At 46.6% G+C, this 23,655-nt stretch overlaps 1 protein-coding gene across 1 annotated transcript in view; it reads right to left on the bottom strand.

Moving 5' to 3' along the window:
- The window catches only part of INTS8 (integrator complex subunit 8), a 57,103-nt gene that overhangs the window by 14,275 nt on the left and 19,173 nt on the right, over window positions 1-23,655 (bottom strand). The window contains exons 14-21 of the mRNA XM_083187026.1: window positions 23,266-23,399; window positions 23,079-23,189; window positions 21,303-21,504; window positions 12,943-13,064; window positions 12,619-12,800; window positions 12,343-12,376; window positions 7,442-7,498; window positions 6,526-6,587 (exon numbers count right to left, since the gene is read on the bottom strand). Coding sequence (XP_083043152.1) covers window positions 6,526-6,587; window positions 7,442-7,498; window positions 12,343-12,376; window positions 12,619-12,800; window positions 12,943-13,064; window positions 21,303-21,504; window positions 23,079-23,189; window positions 23,266-23,399 — 904 coding nt within the window. The remainder of the gene's footprint in view (window positions 1-6,525; window positions 6,588-7,441; window positions 7,499-12,342; window positions 12,377-12,618; window positions 12,801-12,942; window positions 13,065-21,302; window positions 21,505-23,078; window positions 23,190-23,265; window positions 23,400-23,655) is intronic.

The raw sequence follows: 23,655 nt of genomic DNA, 5'->3' as shown, positions 1-23,655 counted from the left end.
CGGTGGCCAAACTGGTCCTGGAGATCTACCAACAGGTCACATTTCCCAGACCACCTAACTGGTTGCACAGGTGTACTCATTACTAACGGTCACGTTTCACAGACCACCTAGCTGGTTGCACAGGTGTACTCAGTACTAACTGTCACGTTTCACAGACCACCTAGCTGGTTGTACAGGTGTACTCATTACTAACTGTCACATTTCCCAGACCACCTAGCTGGTTGCACAGGTGTACTCATTACTGACTCACATTTGCCAGACCACCTAGCTGGTTGTACAGGTGTACTCATTACTAACTCACATTTCCCAGACCACCTAGCTGGTTGTACAGGTGTACTCATTACTAACTGTCACATTTCCCAGACCACCTAGCTGGTTGCACAGGTGTACTCATTACTGTCACATTTCCCAGACCACCTAGCTGGTTGTACAGGTGTACTCATTACTAACTCACATTTCCCAGACCACCTAGCTGGTTGTACAGGTGTACTCATTACTAACTGTCACATTTCCCAGACCACCTAGCTGGTTGCACAGGTGTACTCATTACTGTCACATTTTCAAACTTGTGTTGCATTCATTTCTAATCAACACATATTTCAGATCTACAGGTGGCCTGGAAAAACAGACTGTTGGTAGACCTCTTGGACCGGTTTGGCCAACGCCTGCAATAAGTGAAAGGCAGAATTAAAGTGTGGCTGTCTGTAAGCATGGGATGCAGTGACAATACAGAGAACACTTGCTGGAATCTGAATAAGGGTTACGTCACAATTGGGTATCTTCTTATTAAGGAATGACACATTACTGTCAGTGTAGGGTTATGTGATCATGGGATGTACAGATGATATGGAGAGACCGGTGCGGAGGGGTTCTGTGGGACTGCGAGGACACTATGGAATTATGTAGGGAACTGCTGCACAGTGGGTTTGGTGTAGTTATGTAAGGATGGGCTGTAGCACTGGGCTTTTGCAAACCAACCAGAAGCACCCCCATAGTGAGGATACTTCTGGATTCTAGAATGGAAGATATAAGGAGTTCTGCGCATTGAATGGAGTTAATGTAGCATAGATAAATGGTGCCACAGTGTTACAGGATTATACCATAACACTCAATGTGAATGATAAGCACTGTGTAATAAAATGACGCTGTGTAAAAGATCATACATCAATGAGATGCAGCAAGTACACTCGTATACACGGCAGATGTCTGAGACTGGGGTATAATGACGATACTGGGAAATACTGTAAGAGAACAACACAAATACCACAATGGATAAAAGTAAACAAAATGATAACCCTGGTATAGCAACAAATGTAATGAAATGTGGATTAGAGAAATTATATTATAATAATGTGTTGCAAAATGTAACATGAAAAAGTAATGTGTATTAATATATAAAACCAAGCCCATATTGCTGGAAATGTATACCTAATAAAAGGTTCAGTGATAGCGCCATAAATCCAAAGAGAAAATGTCAGTGTAAAACCAGTATAACAGGATTTACTCAAAGAATTACTGGCTCGGATTAAGAGCCTGGCAGAGTATTGAGGGTTCCCCTGGCGATGATGATGATGATGAGGAGGGTGTGAACACGTTTAGTCTGTTTAGTTCCTGTCCATATCTGGCAGCTGTATAAGAATAGGATCTCTTCCCAGGTACTGGGTACACTCCGGTGGGGGATGTTCTGGAATTCTAGCACTGGACTGCCCAGCACAACCAATAGACACATTCAGTACATCCAATAGACACGCACAGTCTATTGACTCAGGTGTAAATGGACACTCCCACATGATTCACTGATCATGCATATTCATGAGCGGCACAGGTATTTACCCAGCTTCCAGGTACCGCCCCAGGTTGGTCCTGACGACGCTCCCCAGCGAAGCGTGCGCTGACCACACACCTCATGTGTGTGCCTCCCTGTCCCCTTCCCCAATGAATGTATTTTGATCTGTCTAGATAGGAGATATTGATATATACGGTGGTACGCTTGCACCCGTGTATGTAGCCTAGAGGAGCGGCACAAGACGCTGGTGACCGCGATCTGTTTGAGCTCAGTGCAGCCCAGCACGTGGTGTGAACTACCGCCGGTCACAGGCTTCTCCGGCTTACTAGACGGGTACACGCAGGTTTGACTAGCAGAAGACCGACTTGGTCACGGCATACTGGAGACAGACCACAGTCTGCTCCAAGTCCCGTGGCACAGTGGTCCTGCTTATATTTCCAAACCGCATACCCGCCCAGAGTTTCACATAATTATACAGCACAGTGAACATTCTGACATCAGAGTTATCCCAGCTCCACGGGGCTCATTAGTATTATAAATAACCTCTAAATCAAGCGTTTTCCATTGTCTAATTTGCCTAACTGAACTAGGTACTAGCACAGTCCTATGAGGTCATCACACCAATAATTATAGTATGTATGGGACATCGGGGCCCCACGTTGAAGGGATACTTGTATCCCATTTTTATCCCACTTGTATCCCATTTTTATCTGTGTCTCTTGTTAATGTTTTTTGTGTTTTTTATTTCGTTGCTTTTTAATAAAAGTAAATTTTCATCATTCAATCTCCTTTGGTGCGTCACACAGAGACATTCTTCCTGTGTTTTTTCTAGCACTGGACATAGCTTTGGACTAACTGGGGACACACGGTAAAGCCACCAATAGTGTTAAGGTGCGTACACATGGGGGAGATCTGTTGCTCAGGGTCTCCTTTTCATCAGCGAACAGAGATGGTCGCTGATGAAGGGGAACCTCTGCCGGCGGTGTCGCAGAGGTAATCCGCTGGTCGCAGGAGCAAGTTCCTGCGACTAAAATGGGGCTGAAAACGGGAGCGCACACCCGGCGATTTATCGCCGGGGCACACTCCCATCACTGGCAATATGGTCGCCAGCGACCATATTCCCAGCGATTTCAGCCCCCATCTCCCCCGTGTGTACACGGCTTTACACCTCCATGGACTTTGAGGTCTCTAGCAAGGTATCCTAGAACAGCTGCCAGGGCAGGAATAACTGCATGCAGGTGGTGATCCTCCCTAAAGGCCCCCATACATTAGGCCGACCCAATTCTCCTGCGAGCCACCCGGCAGAACCCAGAGAGGTTCACATACGATTTGGCACTTGATGTGCCATTTGTTACATGTGATCAATCACATGCAATTTATCACATATGAAACCGGGAACTTCAGCGGGCGGTGAGGTGCAGCGGGGCGGGCGGCAGGTGCTGAGCGATAGCGGGTGTTCAGCAGGACGGGCAGCGGTGGGTATTAGAATTTTAAAATAACCTGTGAAATGACTGGCCGGCCTCTGGTTGGTTGAGAGAGAACACTCTCATCCAATCAGTGACCTCCCTTCTGAGCGACTGCTGATTGGCTGAGAGAGCTCTCAGCCAATCAAAGGCCGGCCAGTCATTTGACAGGTTATTTTAAAATTTGAATACCCGCCACTGCCCGTCCTGCTGAAAAACCGCTAGTGCTCAGCATCCAACAGCCGCCCGGATGCAAGGTTGGACATCATCTTATGTGCAGCCCGTCTGACCACCTGACCTGGTCCAATGTGCATGGGACCGCGCATCGGATTTTACACACATACGATTTTGGCCTGATTTCACCTGATTTAAATCGGCCCAAAGTGACGAAATCGGGGGAAACTCGGCTCAAAATTGCCTAGTGCATGGGCACCAAGAGCCAAATAGGTTATCTACAAACCAGCAGGGAGGGAAGGAAGAGCACAGATAATGGCCTATTGCACTACAAATCTGATGCTGTAAGTCTGGGAGTACCTACACTTGTCCTCAGTGCATATTCCATATATAGATACTTAAAGAAAACGATATAAGGGGAAGTACACAACACACAAAGGAGAGCATGAGAACATATCCAGGTTTCAGCAAACGGCTTAGAAACTGACCCAGGGACAAGGTTCCCCAGTGACGTGGGATTTAACCCTTCGAGTTGCTGTGAGATCCTCATAATATCCGGTATGGTTTGATTCTTGCTCAGCTGCTGAGCGGAAATCTCGTCACAGAGTGGTAGTGACGGCCAGCAGAATAATTGGGGTTGCTTTACCCAAGCCTCCATCCCGTTTATGAAAATCGTCTCCTCTCAAAAGCAAAGAGAATTTTGAGGGATCCCTCGCATCCTAGCGCAGAGCCGTTCAGGTGGGTGATCCTAAAAGACTAGACTTTCTTCCAACAGACAATTCCGATTTTAAATAAATAGTGGGAGCATTGGTTGTGCATGTGGTGGTGAAGTACGGTTCTGTATTCCGGATGTTGTTTTTCTTTTCTAGTTTTGTTCATGCTGTATTGTTTTACATCTGAATGTCATTAACTGTTCATAGTCTATGTGTACATTTGATGATAAACAAAGATATTTTTATTATTAACTAAACATCAATTAATTGACTTGGCTCTATATGTATTTATACTAAAAGAACAGTCGCTGACAAGTGACACTGACATTTTTAGTGGATATTTTGAGGATTGCTCACAGCAACCCTGGCACTCAAAGGGTTAAGCTAATAACTTCAAATAACTCTGTGCCCCTGTGCAATGATTCTGTAGTCGGTCTCTTGTGCCGTATTCATAATAGATGTTTTATGAGCAGCCCTGCTTCCATTTGGCGGTATAGTAAAGCATCTGTAACTAGTACAGTGACACTAGAAGGCCACACTTGATGGACAGTTTGTGTATAGGTGGAGAGTTGGGGCTGGAATAGATCCCAATGTAGGAGACAGTGGGGTAGATGTAGGAAGCCGTGATAAGGGAGGAGACGTTATACAGTGCCTGGTACTTCATCACCGGCCAATCAGCTCCTGCTGTTCCGTTTTAAACCCAGCCTGTAACTTAACAGTCAGGAGCTGATTGGCTGGTGATAAAGTAACAGGCACCTTTTCACGTCTCCTCCCTTATCACTGCTTCATACATCAGCCACATGCAAACAGACCAGAATAAGATCCTTAGGGGTAGATTTATTATAGCGGCGCCTATCGCGCCGCTATAACAGTTCCTGCTTCGCCTCATTAGCGAGGCGAAGCAGGAGGGGACACCGACAAGATCTACTAAGATCTTGCCGCCGGAGTGGGGGAGCGCTAACTCCCCCCTCCGGCGATGTCCCTCCTGGAGACAGCGCATCAGTTAATACTGATGCGCCGTCTCCTTCCCCCCCGGCCGGCTGACTGCGCATGCGCGGGATCTCGCTAGTCTCGCGAGATCCCACCGCAGCTCAGCCCCAGCAGCAGGGACAGCGCTGTCCCTGTTGTTAGGTATAGGCATCGCCGTCTGCAGCTGGCGAAGTCGACAGCTGCAGGCGGCGGAACGGTCAGCGATGCTGACCGTTCATAAATCTGGCAGGAGGCAGGGGCGCAGTGCAAAACATCGCCCCTGCGCTATGCCTCCTGCCCCACACCGCCGGCGTTAGAGTAAACGCTCGGCGGGTGTGATAGATCAGGGGAAGCGCTATCCCCTGCTATAACGCACGGGGATAGCGCATATTCCCCTGATCGATGTTTAATAAATCTACCAGAGAGTCTTTTACACTTTTATGGAGCAATACAGCTTTTGTAGCTTTCACTTCCACTCTCGCCCAGTATAAACTTCAGCATGAAGAAATACTCTTCTCTGTACATCATCTGGGACACCGATGCTGGAATCCCGACCTCAACTGGCATGTTGACACTGGAATCCAGTCTACTAGGATGCCAAACTGTGAGTTACCGGGGCGGGTTAGCGATGTGCCGTGGATGAGGTGGTTAGGGGGATTCAGGCTTCGAGGTGCGTTAAGGTTGGGAACTAGCGGGTAGGGTTAGGGTCAGGCTACGAGATGGGAAGGGAGTTGTATTAGGCTGCTAGGAGAGAGTGTTAGGAGGCATGTCCTCCTGTTATAATGGGATACCGGCGTCAGTAATGTGAACGACTGTCATCCATATATATGTCTCCATCATTTAAATCTTCCTAATATTTAAGGCTGGTGTGTGATCACCTTCCACTTCATCTCTCCACCAGGCTTAATACATCTGCCCCAATATTCTCTTATTACAATAAGAGACAGTACAGTGATAATGTATGAGGTTTACAGGACATGAGGGAGCACTGTGTTAGGAAAGGTAGGCTGAGATGAGACTCTGGCCCTTATTCAGATCTGATCGCAGTACAAATTTGTTCTCAAAATGGGCAAAACCATGTGCACTGCAGGTGGGGCAGATGTAACATGTGCAGAGAGTTAGATTTGTGAGAGTTATTTTGTTTCTGTGCAGGGTAAATACTGGCTGCATTATTTTTACACTGCAATATAGATATCAGTTTCAACACACCCCACCCAAATGTAACTTTCTCTGCACAAGTTACATCTGCCCCACCTGCAGTGCACATGGTTTTGCCCATTTTGAGAACAACTTTGTACTGCGATCAGATCTGAATAAGGGCCTATGTGAGGATGCACTATCCTGTGGGGAATGAGGAGATGCAAAAAGAATCCAGGACAGTTTGAGGAAAACGGTAAATAACAGTGACAGCATATCTTACGTTGGGGTGTTTGCTGGCCAAATAGAGAGGTGCTCTGCGCTGATATCATTAGCAACATTCCCCTGTGGAATGAATACAGGAATATCGTCAAATTTTTTAAAATTTTTAAATGCGGTGTTAGGAGAAATATAAGGACTGTATACGACCCTATCTTACACAAGACACTGCAAATACCCTTATCCATGCACTCATTATCTCCCGCATGGATTATTGCAATAGTCTCCTTACCCGTCTTCCTAAGAACAGACTAAACTGCTACAATCCTTTTTGAATGCAGCTGTGCGGCTGATCTTCCTAGAAAGGCGTTCATCATCTGCTCATACACTCTGTCAGTCGCTCCATTGGTTGCCCATATTCAATCAAAATACTTCTACTCACATATAAAGCTAATAACCAAGCTACACCAACATATCTTCACTTATCTCAAAATATCTCCCAACTCGACCTCTTCGGTCTTCACAAGATCTACATCTCTCATCCACACTCATTACCAGATCTTATTCACAATTGCAGGACTTTCATTGGGCAGCACCCACCCTATGGAATGCCCTCCCACAAACTGTAAGACTTTTCCAGCCTCCAAACTTACAAGCGTTCCCTGAAAGACTTGCCTCTTCAGGCAAGTCTATCAAATTCCTGAACTGCCCAAATAACCTTCAAAAAGCTTTCATTCCAATTCCATCCCGTCAGGACTGTTCTTGGTAATCTGTTGGGGACTGCTATACTATACATAGTGCCTATCCTTGTGTATCCTTCCTATTTCCTTATAGATTGTAAGCTTGCGAGCAGGGCCCTCCAACCTTTGTCTGTCTGTAATCACCCAGTTTGTCTTATTAAGGTTGATAACAATTGTAAAGCTCAACAGAAAATGTTGCGCTATATAATAAACTGTAAATAAATAAATAAATATACTGACCCGGAGATTATAAAGCTTGCTAAATAAAGACAGCAGTGTTGTCAAAACCAATGGCTCCTGTGGAAAAACAAATGAATACATTTGCAAACTGATGCAAGGCTGAAGCACACAATTCTATCCACACCTGGCTGAAGGGCACATACATCACAGGACTGTCCAACTGATATGGCCACAACTTGTAGGAGACTCGTGCAAGTCCCAATATAACTATGGTCAAGCAATATCATTTTAGTGTACTCCGTGTACTAGAAAATATAGTTATGAGAAAATGGGATTTTGTACTTACCGATAAAGCCTTTTCTCCGAGTACACAGGTGGCATTGGAGTTTACAGTGGGGAATAGAGGGTGACCATTAGGAGCATGGGCACTATAACAATTTTAACAGAGTGGCTAGCTCCTCCCCTCTACAGGCAGTCTGAAGATTTGTGCCTGTAGGGAGCTGGAGATGACACTGACCCAAGAGGAGGATGCATCGCACACATGTAACATATCAACAGAAGTTAAAGTGAGATGGAAATTTTTTGTAAAGAACAATCACACAAGAATACAAGGGAGTTCCAACAAACAAACAACCCTGGCAGGGAACTTAACTGAACTGAAGTAACCTGAACTGATAGAAGGCAGCGCCGGGAGGGCGTCCAGTGCCACCTGTGGACTCGGAGAAAAGGATTTATCGGTAAGTACAAAATCCCATTTTCTCCTTCATCCACCAGGTGGCACTAGAGTTTACAGTGGGGACATCCCAGAGCTCCCATCATGGGCGGGACGGCGCTGCGGTCCCCTAACACCGAACGGCCAAACAGAGAAGCCTGCACCACGAAGGTGTCAAATTGGTAGAACCTGACAAAGGTTCTTTGTCCAGACCAGGTGGCCGCTCGACAGAGCTGTTGAATAGAAACACCTCTGGCAGCCACCCAAGAGGGGCCCAATGATCTCGTAGAGAGCTGAAATGGACTCAGGCGGGGGCTGTGATGCAGCCACATAAGCCTGACGGATGGTTAGCCGTAGCCATCTAGCCAAGGTTTGCTTGGATGCCGGCCAACCAGGCTTAGCTGAATCATACAAAATGAAAACAGCATCCAATTTCCTTAAAAAAGATGTCCTGGAGACATAGACCCTCAGAGCTCGAATGACGTCCAGGGAACGAGACTCCTCGGAATCCTTTGTGAAGGCAAGTACCACAATCGGTTGGTTGATGTGCAACGATGACACGACCTTCGGGAGAAAGGAAGAGCTGGTACATAGTTCTACCCTATCCTCATGGAAAATAAGGAATGGTGGGTGACAAGACAAGGCGCTCAACTCCGATACTCTCCTAGCTGAGGCAAACGCTATAAGAAGTACAGTTTTCCAGGTAAGGTACTTTAGGTCCACGGTCTCTGGAGGTTCAAACAACGGAGTCTGCAGGGAGCCCAATCACAACCCCGCAGACAGCCCCGCCCGAAGGAAAAGCAATAGGCGTGACAATTTAAAAACTTTAGGAGAGACTTGATGGCCCTCACACCAGGAGACGTATGCTCACCATATACGGTAGTAATGTACTGAAGTTACCTCCTTTCTGGCCCGCAACATGGTGGGAATGACCGCTGAGGGAATGCTCTCTCTCTTTAAGATGGCCCTTTCAATCCGGATGGAGGAAGGACCTTGAGCCAACAGATCTAGCAATGGCAGGAGCAATGGTTCGTCGACGAGTAGAGAGTTTAGACTGGTGTACCAGGATCTGAGCGGCCAGTCCGGTGCTATCAGCAGAACCGTGACATCCTCCCTGTGTATCCTCTGCAGGATCCGAGGCAATAGTGGAAATGGCGGGAACATATTGGTAGTCCCAAGGAAGTGTCAGCGCATCCGCTCCGACTGCTGCCGGGTCCCGAGTCCGTGCACAATACAAGGGTAACTGATGATGGAGTCAAGATGCCATAAGGTCTATCTGAGGGCAACCCCACCGACGGATTAGACTCTGAAAGACCTGAGGATGAAGCATCCATTTCCCTTGATGTACCTTGTGGCGACTGAGTCGGCTTCCCAATTATCTACGCCCGGTATGAAAACCGCTGAGATGGTCCTGCGTCCAGAGGAGAATCCGACTGACCTCTCTCATTGCGGCCCGGCTTCAAGTTCTGTCTTGTTTGTTGACGTAAGCCACCGCATTGTCTGACTGAACTCAGACTGGAAGGCCTCGCAAGAGGTGCACCGCTTGCAGCAAGGTGTTGTAAATCGCCCGCAATTCCAGAATGTTGATGGGAAGCAGCGCCTCTTGTGGAGTCCAAAGACCCTGAAATTGGTGACCCACCGTGACCGCCCCCCCCCCAACCTGTGAGGCTGGCGTCGTGAGCAGTGTCCATGACCAGGTGCCAAACTTCTTCCCCTGAAGGAGGTTGGAGGTGTGGAGCCACCATGAGAAGGATATCCGGGCCCTTGGCGAAAGACAAATTCGATGATGAATGGTGAGGTGTGAGCCTGACCATTGTTGAAGTAGGCATAGCTGAAATGGTCTGGAGCGGAACCATCCTTATTGGATTCCTTCGAATGCCGCCACCATCTTTCCTAACAGACGTGTGTGCAGAGGTGTACCGATACTCGGTGGTGTTGGAGTACCTCTCGCACCAAGGCCTGAAGAGAAGCTGCCTTGTCTGCTGGCAGGAAGACCTTTAGCTGGAAGTGTCTAGAACCATTCCCAAAAACAGCAGACGCTGGGATAGATGGACCTGTGACTTCTGTAGATTGAGCATCCAGCCGTGAGCTAACAAGACTTCTCGAGTTCACTGTATATTGTCGTGTAACACCTCTTTGGAAGCTGCCTTTAGTAAGAGGTCGTCCAAGTAAGGGATCACCGTTATGCCCTGGAACCTGAGCACTTGCATCATTACTGCCATGACCTTCGTGAAGATCCTGGGTGCTGATGAGAGAACGGTAATGCCTGAAGTTGGAAGTGACGTTCCTGGACAGCAAACTGTAGGTATGCTTGACGCAAGTGGCAGATGGGTACGTGCAGGTACGCGTCTGATGTCTAAAGACACCAAAAACTCTTCTGTTTCCAGCCCAGCGATGACAGATTGGAGGGATTCCATCTTGAACTTGACTACCTGTAGGAAGGGATTGAGATCCCTGAGGTGGAGGATGGGATGGGACGGGCTGAGCAGGTAGGATGTTCCAGGAGCCGGGGACCCTGGCGCAGACCGCATGCAGTGGCGCTGGGGTCCCCTCCGGCAGTCCCACAGCGGCAGAAGCTGCCTGTCTGTCCTCAAGAGAATCTTGCATAAAAATATAGTAAAGTAAAAAATAAAATTTCAATCTGCCCAGAGGGCTAAAAAGCACCCAGCTCCCAATGGCACAAACTAAGACTGCCTGTAGAGATGAAGTAGAGGGGAGGAGCTAGCCACTCTGTTAAAATTGTTATAGTGCCCATGCTCCTAATGTTCGCCCTCTATTCCCCACTGTAAACTCTAGTGCCACCTGGTGGATGAAGGAGAAAGGTCATTAATGATATTACTGTGTACGGAATTATATTAAGATATCCTTGCATATACTTGACAAAAACGGATAACTATAACAAAACTACATTTAGTACACACATGATCCCTGCATAATTAAAGGATCAAGGAAAAACAATTAAATCAAGTTGAAGTCCTGCATCAAAACAATAGAGTGTTCTGATAGGGTAGAGTGGTACAAGCCCTGCAGAAAGGTCAGCTGTCCACAATGCTCTCTCACATGGATGTACAACCTAAAATAGAGCAGACTTGACGTACTCGTCCGGGCTTTATAGTCATTTCAGAAATATAGAATGTGACAGGAGATGAGAACCATTCCGCCCATTTAGTCTGACCCTTTTTTGAACATAATGTAATCCTATTTGATCCTTATTTTTCTGTAAGGATATCCTTATGTCTATTCTATGTGTGTTTATATTGCTCTACTGTCTTAGCCTCTACCACCTCGTATGGGAGGCTATTCCACTTGTCCACTACCCTTTGGGTGCAATGAAGAACCACTCGGTGCGGGCCGAATTCAATACCACGAATATGCGCATGTACAAACCCCCATGGCACACTCACCGGGGCATTTGCTTCAGGGAGGCAGGGCAGGGGGGCGGATGCAAGCTTGCCAATGCCTGTTAGGGGTGGGCAGCTGATGTCACTGAACGTCAGCGCACACCCCGAATTTGGCCATTTGGGGCCGGAATAAGAGTCAGTCTAGGCGTATAAGACGACCCCCCAACATTTCCACTCAAAATATAGAGTTTGTTATATAAGTGCACCCGGCGTATAAGACGACCCTCCCACTTGGAGGCATGTTTTTCAGGGGAAAAAAAAGTAGTCGGATACGCCAGCAAATACAGTATGTAACGAAGCATCTGATTTGCCTTCTTCATTGCTTTCATGACAATCAGGAAAGCAAGGTGAGAGGAATCAGTTGAATGGCCCATTAAGAAAGTGAACTTACTGTAATGTATGCACCCACATTTATAATTTTGACACGGACGATAAGCCTCCAGCAAGAGATTAATCCCCACCGCTATTTCCGACGGGGGAAATAGCGACGGGCGCCTATTCAATGCGGTCTTTTCCGACAGAATTGAACAGGCATCTCGTCAGCACGGGCCCAACTTTAAAAGCTGTCAGGCCTGTTCTGCTGAGAACGGCCGTGGATTGTCGAGACCACGGTAGTATCTCGACGATCCATTACCGTATCTAGCAGCCACGCCCCATTTTCGCCTATCGGTAGCCGGGACATTGAATCCCGCCTGCCGATACGCAGTCGAGGAAAACGGGCCTGGGTCACGGCTGTTGGGGCGGACCAACAGTCTTGACCCTCGAATGAATACCCCCCTAAGATAGCTAAATATTATAAATGGAAAGCATTTGAAAAAACAAAAAACACACAAAAAAAAGGTACTTACACGCAATTTCTTAATGAAAGACAGAAGTTCGCTCCTAGAAAACGAAACAATGGAAATAATACTAGATTAGACCAGAAATAAACTATTGCCATTAAAATGGTCCTAATCCAAATATTATTCAGAGTGCCAGAAAATATTAATCTTATATATTGCATTACAAAGTGGTCACATACAAAGATTATACTGTACTTGCACAGATGGAATTGCACAGATGGAAACATTTATGGCCGTTCTGGCATAAACTTGCATTTCACCCACTCATCTGACCACACACACCTATACATGATTCCCATTGTGGAGTCTCTGTTCTTTATCAGGCTGACTCTGCCGTCACTGCTGCGCTTGTACTGGTTGGAGATGCTGCAGATGTGGATCACCACCTCCCATAGATCTTTAGCTGTCCTCCGGCTATCTGGTCCCGAAAGCTCTTTGCATGTGGCTGCCAACAGCTGGCCGAGCTATAGGAATAAAACACATCATCGTAGTACACCTTGCTGTGGTTGGGTATATACAATGCAGATACAGACACTGCTGCATTATTACAGCACTCGTCTCTATGGATTATATTGAAGTTCCAGCTGGTGGACACATTGATCTTACCTTCAAATAAGGATTACTTTGCACCATGGACGGTGGCGCCTGCAGAGTCAGGTACTCGTTTTCTCTCCAGTTAAGAAGGAAGGCTACACATTCCTCTGCAAATACTTGTCGGAGGGGGATGTCTGCAAAAAGACCACATTTACAGCAGGAGAATTCCTGTATTATTCTGCAATCAGACCAACAAAGGGAAATACAATAACCCCACCTGGGTGACCGGAATAATCAGCTATTCAGCATTTGGATAAAGACGTGGACTTGGATAAAACATCAACATGGTCAGACGGTCGACACTTCAAAAGATCAACATGAGTTTTTCACAACTTTGTGTGTCAATGTCGAAATGGACCCCCAAAGAGTGTAACGTGTTCGCTCGCCATACTTTTCTGTTCTCAATTGTAGTCTGCGTGGATGGTAAGGTGTGAAAATGTCTCCCCCCCCCCCCCCCCCCCCCCCAAAAAAAAGGAAGAGGTGGAGAACTCACGGCGACCTTTTGCCACTGTCAACCTATTGGCTGTCTATCTAGACACCGTGGGGTTTACCATGATGGGAGTGCCATTGAAGATGGGACGTTACCCATAGCAACAATCAGATTCTATCTATTATCTTCTAGAATGTGCGAAATAAATAAGAAGTATCTGATCGGGTTCAGGGGCAGTGTAAACGGGTAATCCAGGTCATCGGACCCGGGATCTGTTTACTCCAATAGGGAGCCCATACCTCCGGACTGCAATGTCCTGCGGTCAGTCCGGAGGTTGGGCAGGGGGCGCATACAGCCTTTGCTGCTGTACTATGCAGACAGCAACAGAGCTGAGGAGGAGGCAAATTGAGTCAATTTCCACTTCACAGGAACAACCTCTAAACCACCTGATTGAAGGGAAACCTCGATATACATATGCAGGGGTGGATTGGGGTCTAAAAGTGGCCTCGTGTGGGCGACACCAAATCAATAATGGGTGGAGCCAGCATAACAGCAGGCGTGATTATTACATCATTATACATAGAGAGCTGAAAGTGACAGTCTCCCACTGCAAATTTAAGGAACTGCTGGGGAGCCTGGCGAATCAGAATCTGGAAGTAGGTGTCCTGTATGCCCAGAGACGCCATGAAGTTCCACGGTTCCAATGATTGTAGTATGGATCTGAGAGACTCCATTCCGAATCTCCACACCCGTAAGAACAGGTTCAGCTGTTTGAGGTTGACAATGAACTGGAAGGATCTGTTGGGCTTCTGAACCAAGAGCAGGTTGGAATAAAAACCCTGTCCTCTTTGTAAGGTAGGAACTGGTGACACCACTTCCAACTGAAAAAAGAGACATGATGGCAGATTTGAGGGCAGTAGCCTTGATGGCATCTGTCGGCAGACTGTTGGGGACACTTCCAAAAGGAAAGGGTGTGACCCTCTGACAATTTCTAACAACCGAGTCGGTCTTGGTAGAGTCCAAAAGACATCTCCTACACTGGACAGCTCAACTGAATTTACCACAGGTGGACTTCAATTAAGCTGTAGGAACATCTTAAGGATGATCCTACAGGGACAGAAAATGCCCCTACATCGCTCCATGTGAAGGGGCCATAGTGATGCGATTTGCAGCCCCACGTGACGCTATCGCCCGGAGATTAATATCCAGCATTCTGGATAAATCTAGTTAATCACCAGGTAGGGCCAGTGTTCTCACCGGAGATCACTGGCCCTGATGGATCGTTCAGCACACATCGCTATGCGCTGGGCGTTCTAGCATCGATCAGAAAGCTCAGCTCATTTCCCCGTGTGTAGGTCCCTTAAGCTTCATCTGTAAAAGAACAGAGAAACTAAACAAAGTAATGGTGGTGGATAAAGGGCACCAAAGTTAAAGTTGCCATTACTTTGGATTGCAGTCCGGAACAGCCCAGTAGAGGACCCTATTGTCCCCTTCAACATCTTGGGACACCAAATCCAGGAACATTACCGCATACGATTCCAAAAACTTTACCACCCAGGTACCGGAGGTGATCCATCTAATTGTCCGAGATCAATTCCAGTGACTTCGGCTATTTGTGCCATCTTGGGCCGACCATGTGGATACCAGGACAGTACATTACTTACATGTATTTAGTTGTTACTATATCTTCCTCTCGTTAAATCTGGGCCTACTAGGAACGGACTCTCCTATTGCTGCTATAGTGTGGAATTGGGCGTCTTTCTATCAACTGTATATTACATATGCAAATTTTATTTATGTGTTTATATGTATGTTTTTTACCCAAGTAATTTTTTTTTTGTAAAGATCATCCAATTTCTCTTTTATAGCGCTGCTACTACCCCTCTTTCTGTTTTTATACCTATACAGGAGTAACTAACCTGTTATATAGCAGCTGCTGGGAAGCCACTCCTACCAAGCGCCCCCATAGAACCCTCCCCTACCCAGAGCGGGCTCGCCACTTTTTCTTGTTCTTGAGGAAGAACAATGAATTAAAGTACCATCCTCCTTTTAAAGTTTCCAGTATGTTAATCTAACTCAATCAGCATGATAGCGATCTCCAGCCTTGTCCTCGTGGGATACGGTAATTTGGTCTACAACAACTAGGTCGACAAGCATTGGGTCGACATGGGTTAGGTAGACAGTTAAAAGTCGACATGGGGTTTTCCGCTATTTTTTGAGCCGACATGTGCCGACGGTATTTCATAACCTAATGCTTGTGTCGACCAAGTTGTTGTAGTCCAGGAGTAGCCAACTTCAGTCCTCGAGAGATACCAACAGTTCACGTTTTCCGGCTCACCTGGCAGTTACACAGGTGCACTCATTATTCACTAACACATTTTAAATGATCCACAGGTGGAGCTAATTACTTCTCTTGTGATTCTGTGAGGAGACCTGCAAAACATGCACTGTTGGTAGCTCTCGAGGACTGGAGTTGGCTACCCCTGTTGTAGACCAAATGATCCACACCCGTCCTCGTCAACACTCTGCCCTGTGATAACAAGATAATCACTGACATGATGCCAGCTGGTCCTTTTGCGGCAGGGCTGAAATGCTGTCCAAATGTTTTTTTTGGGATGAAGCTCATTGTCATGGGAAAGGGGGACTTTGCAATTCATCCGATCACTCTTCCTGTCATTCTGCAATATATATGCAAGGAATCGTAATAATTGAGGCGGCAGACTCTGAAAATTAATATTTGTTTTCAAAACTTTTGCCCACGGCTACAACACTGCAATGATAAAAGTGATCAGCTCTGTACAGTGCTGTATAAAAAGTAACATGCCTACATAGAAGACCATTGTAATCCAACTTCATTCTGGAATACAAAATCCAAAAGGCAGCTCATTTGCTTTGGTGGCTGCATTTCATTAAATTAAATGTACATAAATGTAGACTAAAAACACAAAGCAATCTGTTGATGAAGACTAATCTAGGAGCAATGGTGTAAATCATACACTGTACAACAGTAACAGACATGAAATAGAGGTTATGCACCCAGGTCCCATTTAACCAAACATTTGTATTAGCAATGCCTCTCCTGTGACGCTTCCTGTCACTATGTATTAATGTGGGAGAGAAGTGGGTTCCTGTGCACGTGTTTGTGTGACAGCCGGCTCCTGAGCCACAGCATTTGACAGCTGGCCCCTGCTGGAACAAGTGCTACACTCATAAACTTATAAGCCAGCTGCCATGTCTATCTGCGAACTGGATCCTTTCTTGTTCATACATCATTACGTGGCAGAAAAACAATGCTTAAGGCCCCCACATGCACTAGAGAGATTTGGCCTTTTTCTACACGATTTCGACACGTAAGGCCAATACATTGCGGGAAAAGTGTTAAATCGTATGTCTTATTGCTGTTCCGATCCAGTGCGATGACCTGTGCGCATTGGATCGGATGCAGAGTTGGTCAGTGCTGCAATAAGAATTTGTCCTACCTGCGGCGGTGAATGGGATCACATGCTATGCATCCTATGCAAAATGATGGCAAACGATGTATCACACGCGATCCAGCTGCTGGGTCACAAGTCCCGATATCGCGTGCGATACCTCGGCATGGTGTATGGCCCTTTTTCATGTCGACATATTGCTTGTGTCGACCATGTTGAACTTTTTAAGGTGTTGACCTATGGCCTGTCGTCCAACCTAATTAGTGTCGACCCATCGACCGCTGCCTCCTCAGGGCTTGTGCCAGCGGTTTCTCCTTGTGTCTGCACCTGCCACATCTCCAGGGCCTGTGGCGGGTTCTTTCAGCTTTATCTGGGGAGCGGCAGCCTGTAAGCTCTTTTGCAGAGCTGCCGTCCCTTCCAGGACTTCTGGGGTCTTCACTTGAAGGGCGAAGACCTTCAAGCTCTTTTGCATGGCTGCTTCTCACCAGGGCTTCTCCGGCATCTTCAGGAGCACTTGTCCACTCCTCCTCCACGGCCTGTCCCTGCCTTGTGCTGGTTATTGGCTAGCACAGGGGGAGGAAAATTGCCGCAGCACCATTTTTGAAACGCAAAAAGCTGCTACAGTATGCCCATGGCTAATGGGGACTTGATCCTCATGTGTCCAGACCCGTTGTCACCACCATGCACGCCAACTCCACCATGCCCACTGCCAAATCCTGTTGCATTAGCAGACAGTGATGCCTTCGGATCTTGCATTGCTGCCACACTTATAGTGTGCTGGGCTGTTGAAAAGGAAGCTCCAGTCTCTGCAGCCTACACACTACAAAATAGGTAAGCTGGTCGGCGGTAAGATCCTCATAGTTTTAAACAGGTTTAAAAACAAGGAAACCCAAGAAATGAAGAGGATCGGGGGAACAGGTCGGTTGGCGCAGGGTACAAACTCGTCCAGTGTCAGACAAGCTGGTTGGTTGGGATCTGGAGAGTATTGACAAGTATACCCAGCTTTACTTCAACCTACTGATCATTCAACTATGTAATCAATACATTTTCATTTACGATCAAAACATGTTGGCGTTGTTTACAGTCTGACATTAAAGAAAGCAGACAAAAGTATGTACCAAAGTCAATTTGCCCACATTTTTAAGACAATTACAAAAAAAAAAATATTTTTTAATTATAGCTGTGGTGTAAAACGGAAAGGATTTTTAGGTGTCAATGGGGGGAAAAAAACAAAAACTTGCCAGGTGGACAATTTATAAGATGCAACCAAAAGGCTGGTATTCCAGTACTAAGAAACCAACACAAATTCTAAATGTTTGGAAAACAAACACAGGCTAACACCATAGTTACATACATGGCTTAAATAACAATCCTCTTCCATCAAACACAACTTAGAACCTGCCACAGGCTGTTCTCAAGTTGTAGGTATCCAAAAGGTACCAGCAGTAGATCTAGCACTCTGGCATTTTAAACAGTCTCACAGACTCGGTGATGTAGAGCATCTTTTTGTGCATCTTTTCCAATTAAAACATGTCTTATGCCGGCCATATACTAGAACACTGGTTCCGAAACGGTGTGCCGTGGCACCCCGAGGGTGCCTCGGGTTGGTGGTACAGGGCTAATTCAAATTATTTATGGTAAGTGTAACAGACAAAACCAATGTTGGTGGCTGACTATAGGTGGACAAACAGAAGCAAATCCTGTCTCTCACCATATAACTAAACACAATTACTTAATTAAATTTGATGTATTTATTCTACATTTCTTGGTACTTGTGTATTAGCATGGCGCCAATTACACAGTTGGCGTAGCTGTCAGAATCAGCATAGTGTTTGTGCGCCCAGCGCAAGCAGCGTAGTGTAGTGTAGTGTTCCCGGCCGTTCGCGGCTAGCCGGAGCTTACGTAGTTTGCGTAGTCAGTCAGCGTTACACAGTTAGCGTGGTCAGTCAGCGCTTATTACATTGTGTGAGCGCCATTGACCATTTAAACCTGGCTGACATGACAGGTGTCAATGTGTTCCTGGAACACCCCCACTATCCACGCCAGTCCGAAGCGCAGTGAGCGCAGCGATCCCTGCGACCTTTTCATACCCCCACTATCCACTTCGGCGTAGAGTTGATATTATAAAGTGTGGCGAGCGTAGCGAGCCCGAAGCGTGGCGAGCCCCGCGAGGGGACGTGGATTACTCTACATATGTTCTGTGTCAGCTCGCCACGCTTCGGGCTCGGGCACTTTATAAAATCAACTCCACGCCGATGTGGATAGTGGGGGTAACGCGTCAGCTCGCCATGCTTCGGGCTGGCGTGGATAGTGGGGGTTTGAAAAGGAGGTATTGGTCAGTATGTAACATGGAGCACTGGCAAATGCCTCCTTTATTGTGCATAAGATGCACTTGCGGACACGGGCAGGGTTGCCGTAACCTGCCGCAATAATTATTGAGACGCAGGAGCGCCTCAGACGCACCTGCATCTCAGACAGCTGGAGCGCCTCTCCGCCAGCATGATCCCCTCTCTGCCGGCGTCCGCTAGCGCATGGGATCTGGCGGTTACCGGCGCTGTGTGAGAGGAGCTCTATGAGGACATATTTGTATGCTCTAAAGGGCTTCCGTTATTGTGATTTACCCACCTCTGCTCAAGTAAGGATATACTAAAAACCTGGCCTGATTAGGTCACTGATCTAATCCAGTAGTTCTCAGCCTTCAAATTGAGTATTTCCATCGGCTAAGCAGGTGGTATAATTACTGACCCAGCAAGAAAATGAACTCACGATTAAAAGACATTTACAAACAGGACCTGTTGGTGGTACAGGTTGAGTATCTCCCTTATCCAAATTATTCCGAAAACCATAATCTCCAAAAGAGACGCATTACATCGGAGCCTCCGAGATGCAATGGCTGGAGAAGCAATCTGCAGGACTGCTTCCGAGCCAGGCAGTCCTGGCTGGGATCTCATGCAAAAGGACCGTATATGATCCCTCTGCCTGGGAAGGTCCGGGCGGCTTAAGGTGGCATTGCATGCAGGGCTGTGGAGTCGGGTTTGGAGTCGAAGAGTCGGAGTAAATTTCGGGGTCGGCAAACGATGCACTGACTCCGAAAATTATAATTAATGACTTCTCTACTGTAAGAATAAAGACCAATGCATACAGTGCCTCACGTAACCGCAAAACGAACACGTTAAGTGACCGTGAAAAATATATATAGCTTCACTATATGGCACGCAATGCACAATTCGGAGCACCAATACTTATAAATGTATTCTCCCTTGTAGTTTACAACTTATTTCCACCGTTCAATAAGGTTTTCAATACCTCGTTGGTAGAAATCACCTGGTGTAGACTCGAAAAATTCATTCAACCAAGCTCTCCCACCATACGCACAACATCTTTTTACGCGGATGAAGATCTTGTTTCATGCGCAAGGTCGTTTGTTTACCTTGGCTAAGCCATTCCTTACGCTGGTTCATATTGATGTACAGGCACCATTTTTCGTCGCCAGTAACGATTCGGTAAAGAAATCGTTCCTTGTGTCCATGAATTGAACGGTGACAAGCAAGCAAACCAGCGGAGATTGTGGCTCGTTGATTTTTGTTGTCGTCACAAAGCATGCGGAAATCATGCTCCACACTTCTGAACCTTTCCTATTGAGTGAAGATTCTTCTCTATAGATAGAAGAGCTTAGAAGGACTTGATGGAACAGCTTCTTGGACTCAACTGTTAGTGTTTATATTTATTTTAAAACCTGCATGCCTGCTTGTCTGTATGAGGGTAGACATGTGTACATGTTTCTGGAAGAAACTGTCGATCCTAGGTTTTAAGTGTGGTGCAAGGAATGTATCAAATACATTCACATATTAATACAGAGGAGTCGGAGTCGAGGAGTCGGGGTCAGAGGTACGAGAAGTCGGAGTCGGGACATTTATCTACCGACTCCACAGCCCTGATTGCATGCGACATTTCCAAGGGGAGAAGTTGCCGTAATGTATGGGACCATTATACACAGGGCGACATGTTTAACCTGGGCTGAATTGCTGGACTGCTCAACCTGGGTTAATCACTTAGGTGCTTTCATTCTGTACCTCAACCTGACTCGGTGGTAACCCAGGCTATAAGTGCGACGTGAAAGGGGCATAGGTTGTCAGTATGTCACGTGATTTGGGTATCAGGGCAGGGATTGTCATAACCTGGGCTTAAATTATTTTGATAGCGGTTGCTTACAGGAGAAGACAATTGAATAAAAAGCTGTGTATTATTGTATTACTGTGCAGAATAATATACTATTAATTATTTCCATCTAAATGTGCTTTAGTCTCTCTTCTACCGCCTCATAGGAGGCTGCTACATGTAGATTCTGAGCAGCTGTGAGTCAGACCTCTGCAGAGGGAAATGTAAATCGCCTTATCCTTCATACGTGAAAGTATCTGCCTTGATAATGTCATATAAAGCCATTGGTACAATGCACTAGTCAGTTGTAGAAGCTTTAGGGGTATGCAGATAATCAAAGGCAAATCTCTTACCAGGAACCCTCATTTCCAGATACCCCCGTACTCTGCTGATCAGCTCCGCTTGTGGGCGTTCACCATTGACACCAGGCCCCGCCTCATGGGTGTATATGTCCAATAGCAGCATCTCGTTGAAAACAACCTGCCGCAGCTTGGGAGAGAATTCCGTCACTAGTTCCAGGCAGGCTGTGAGCAGCTGTTTGGCATGAGGAAGGTCCTGTGTAACAGAACAGGTGATCAACAGCCTGAATCTGCCTAGTTAGAACAGAGAGACTGGAAACGGAAACTTTTCTTTCCTTCAAATTGTGTAATGCTAATGCTGCACACCGCTTCATGCTAACCCTCTGTGCAGACTATAAGCACCTGCTACCTCTTTGCCTGTCCTGTTGTACCTCAGGATATCACCCCCCCAAATGATGTCACACTCCTGCGTAATATTTCATTACATCATTTCAAAAAGATTTTTTTTTTTGATGAAGTAGCATCAAAAGATTGATATTAGAGCTCTGCGGTTTTTGAAAGACAAGGCAGAAGGACACTGTTTGGGCAAATATATCAGCACAATCATATACCCCTTTTATACCAAAAACGCCGGGTCGCACCCGGGTTTTTGATCCCCGCTTCTAGCCGGGTGCGACCCGGCGTTTGCTCCCATTTACACCACCGCCGCATCCTCCCCGGCCGCTTGGAGATGACGTCATCTCCAAGCGCCGATCGCCGCCGCCGGGACCCGGAGCGCTGTGCTGGGGGCAAGCCCAGCACTAAGGTAAGCTGCTGGGCTGCCCCCAGCCCCCGTGCACCCCCCAGCCCTTGTCTGGGAGGTGAATGGATGCCGCACACAGGCCTCCATTCACCACCTCCGCTGCCTGTGCCCCCGTCCAACCTGCGGTCCGCAGTTTGCACGTCCCCCATTGATGTAAATGGCAGTGGGGTCAAATGACCCAGCGTACCCATTTACACCGCCCTTTACACCAGGTCCTAGCAGTGTTCCACCCAGGTCAGGACCTGGGTAGAAGTCCCGTGTAAAGGGATACAGCGTTTCCCATTTACACAGCCGCTGACCCGGGTCTGACCCGCTGAAGACCCAGGGTTTTGCGGCGGTGTAAAAGGGGTAATAGAAACAAGGTGAAATCCTAACCAGGAATACTTCAAAAAGTGATCAAATGGAGAGTGATAAACAAGCCAATCAGCTCCTACCTGTCTTTTTTTTTTTAAAACCCAGTCAGTTAGGAGCTGATTGGCTGGCTGTTTATCACTCTCCATGTTATCACTTTTTTTTGAAGATTGATACATTTGTCCCTTAAGAAAAAAAAATTTGTTGCTTGAATTAGAAGTTAGTCTTGACCCTTTCCCCTGTTCTCACCAGTGGCTAACACAATACCCCATTGGGTGCTAGATAAGAAAGTCCATAGGTCAACACCGCAACGGAATATGCTGCGCTATATAAGAAACTGTTAATAAATAAATAATAATAAACACCGGATTGTCGGTAGGCAATAGGTCAACAATGTTTTTTTCAAGGTTGAGGGTTAGTCACTTGGCGGACAGTGGTAGGCTGAGGAAAGGGATGGTCAGCACTTAGCGGAAGGTTAGGCTGCGGAAGGGACCTTCTGAACCTGGTGCCCTAAATCTAGGTAAACAATTTAACGGTTGACCATCTGACCCATTTGACGTACTCTCTTGACCATCTGGTGTTCATCAATTGACTATCTATATGCATGGTCTATCCTTGAAGCCACACCCTCCTCCACTATCTGGGAAACCAATCATACAGAACTATGCGATACTCACTTTGATTGCGCTGCAGTGTAAAGCTTTGGCCAATAGGATGTAGACCAGATCCTTTGTCAGATTATCTTTAATTGCCAGGATTATTCCAGCGTAGATGGATGGCAATTCCCACTGAAACACAAAAAACACATTTAGTAGGTTACCTTAAAATCACAAGGATCACATGATAGGGAAACATTAGCAGTACCTTGCTAGACACAGTCCAGTACTGGCTGTCCGAGGTCATGCCGTGCAGTTCTATGAGGATCTGTCGGATTCTCCAGGGATCCACGGTGAGGATGAGCTGGTGCTCTAGCTGACCAATGTTAACGGTGGCAGAAGCTAAAACAGCATTTAACAAATAAATGATCACAATGAATGAATGACACCCAATGACTGCATACACTTTGCTCAAAACAGTGACCTGTAAATAATGGGATCCGGATGATGGAGAGACAGTCAAATAGGCCAACATGCATTCGGATTTTCCAACATTGCTTTTTTTTACGACCCACACAGACTACGGACCAGATTCTCTAAGCTTCAAAAGGGATACAATGGAGAGTGATAAACAGCCAGCCAATCAGCTCCTACCTGC

The sequence above is a fragment of the Crinia signifera genome, chromosome 5 (assembly GCF_055691185.1).
Source record: "Crinia signifera chromosome 5, ASM5569118v1, whole genome shotgun sequence".
NCBI classification, from domain to species: domain Eukaryota; kingdom Metazoa; phylum Chordata; class Amphibia; order Anura; family Myobatrachidae; genus Crinia; species Crinia signifera.
Note: the sequence above shows the minus strand (reverse complement) of the source record. Positions and strands in the feature narration are given on the sequence as shown.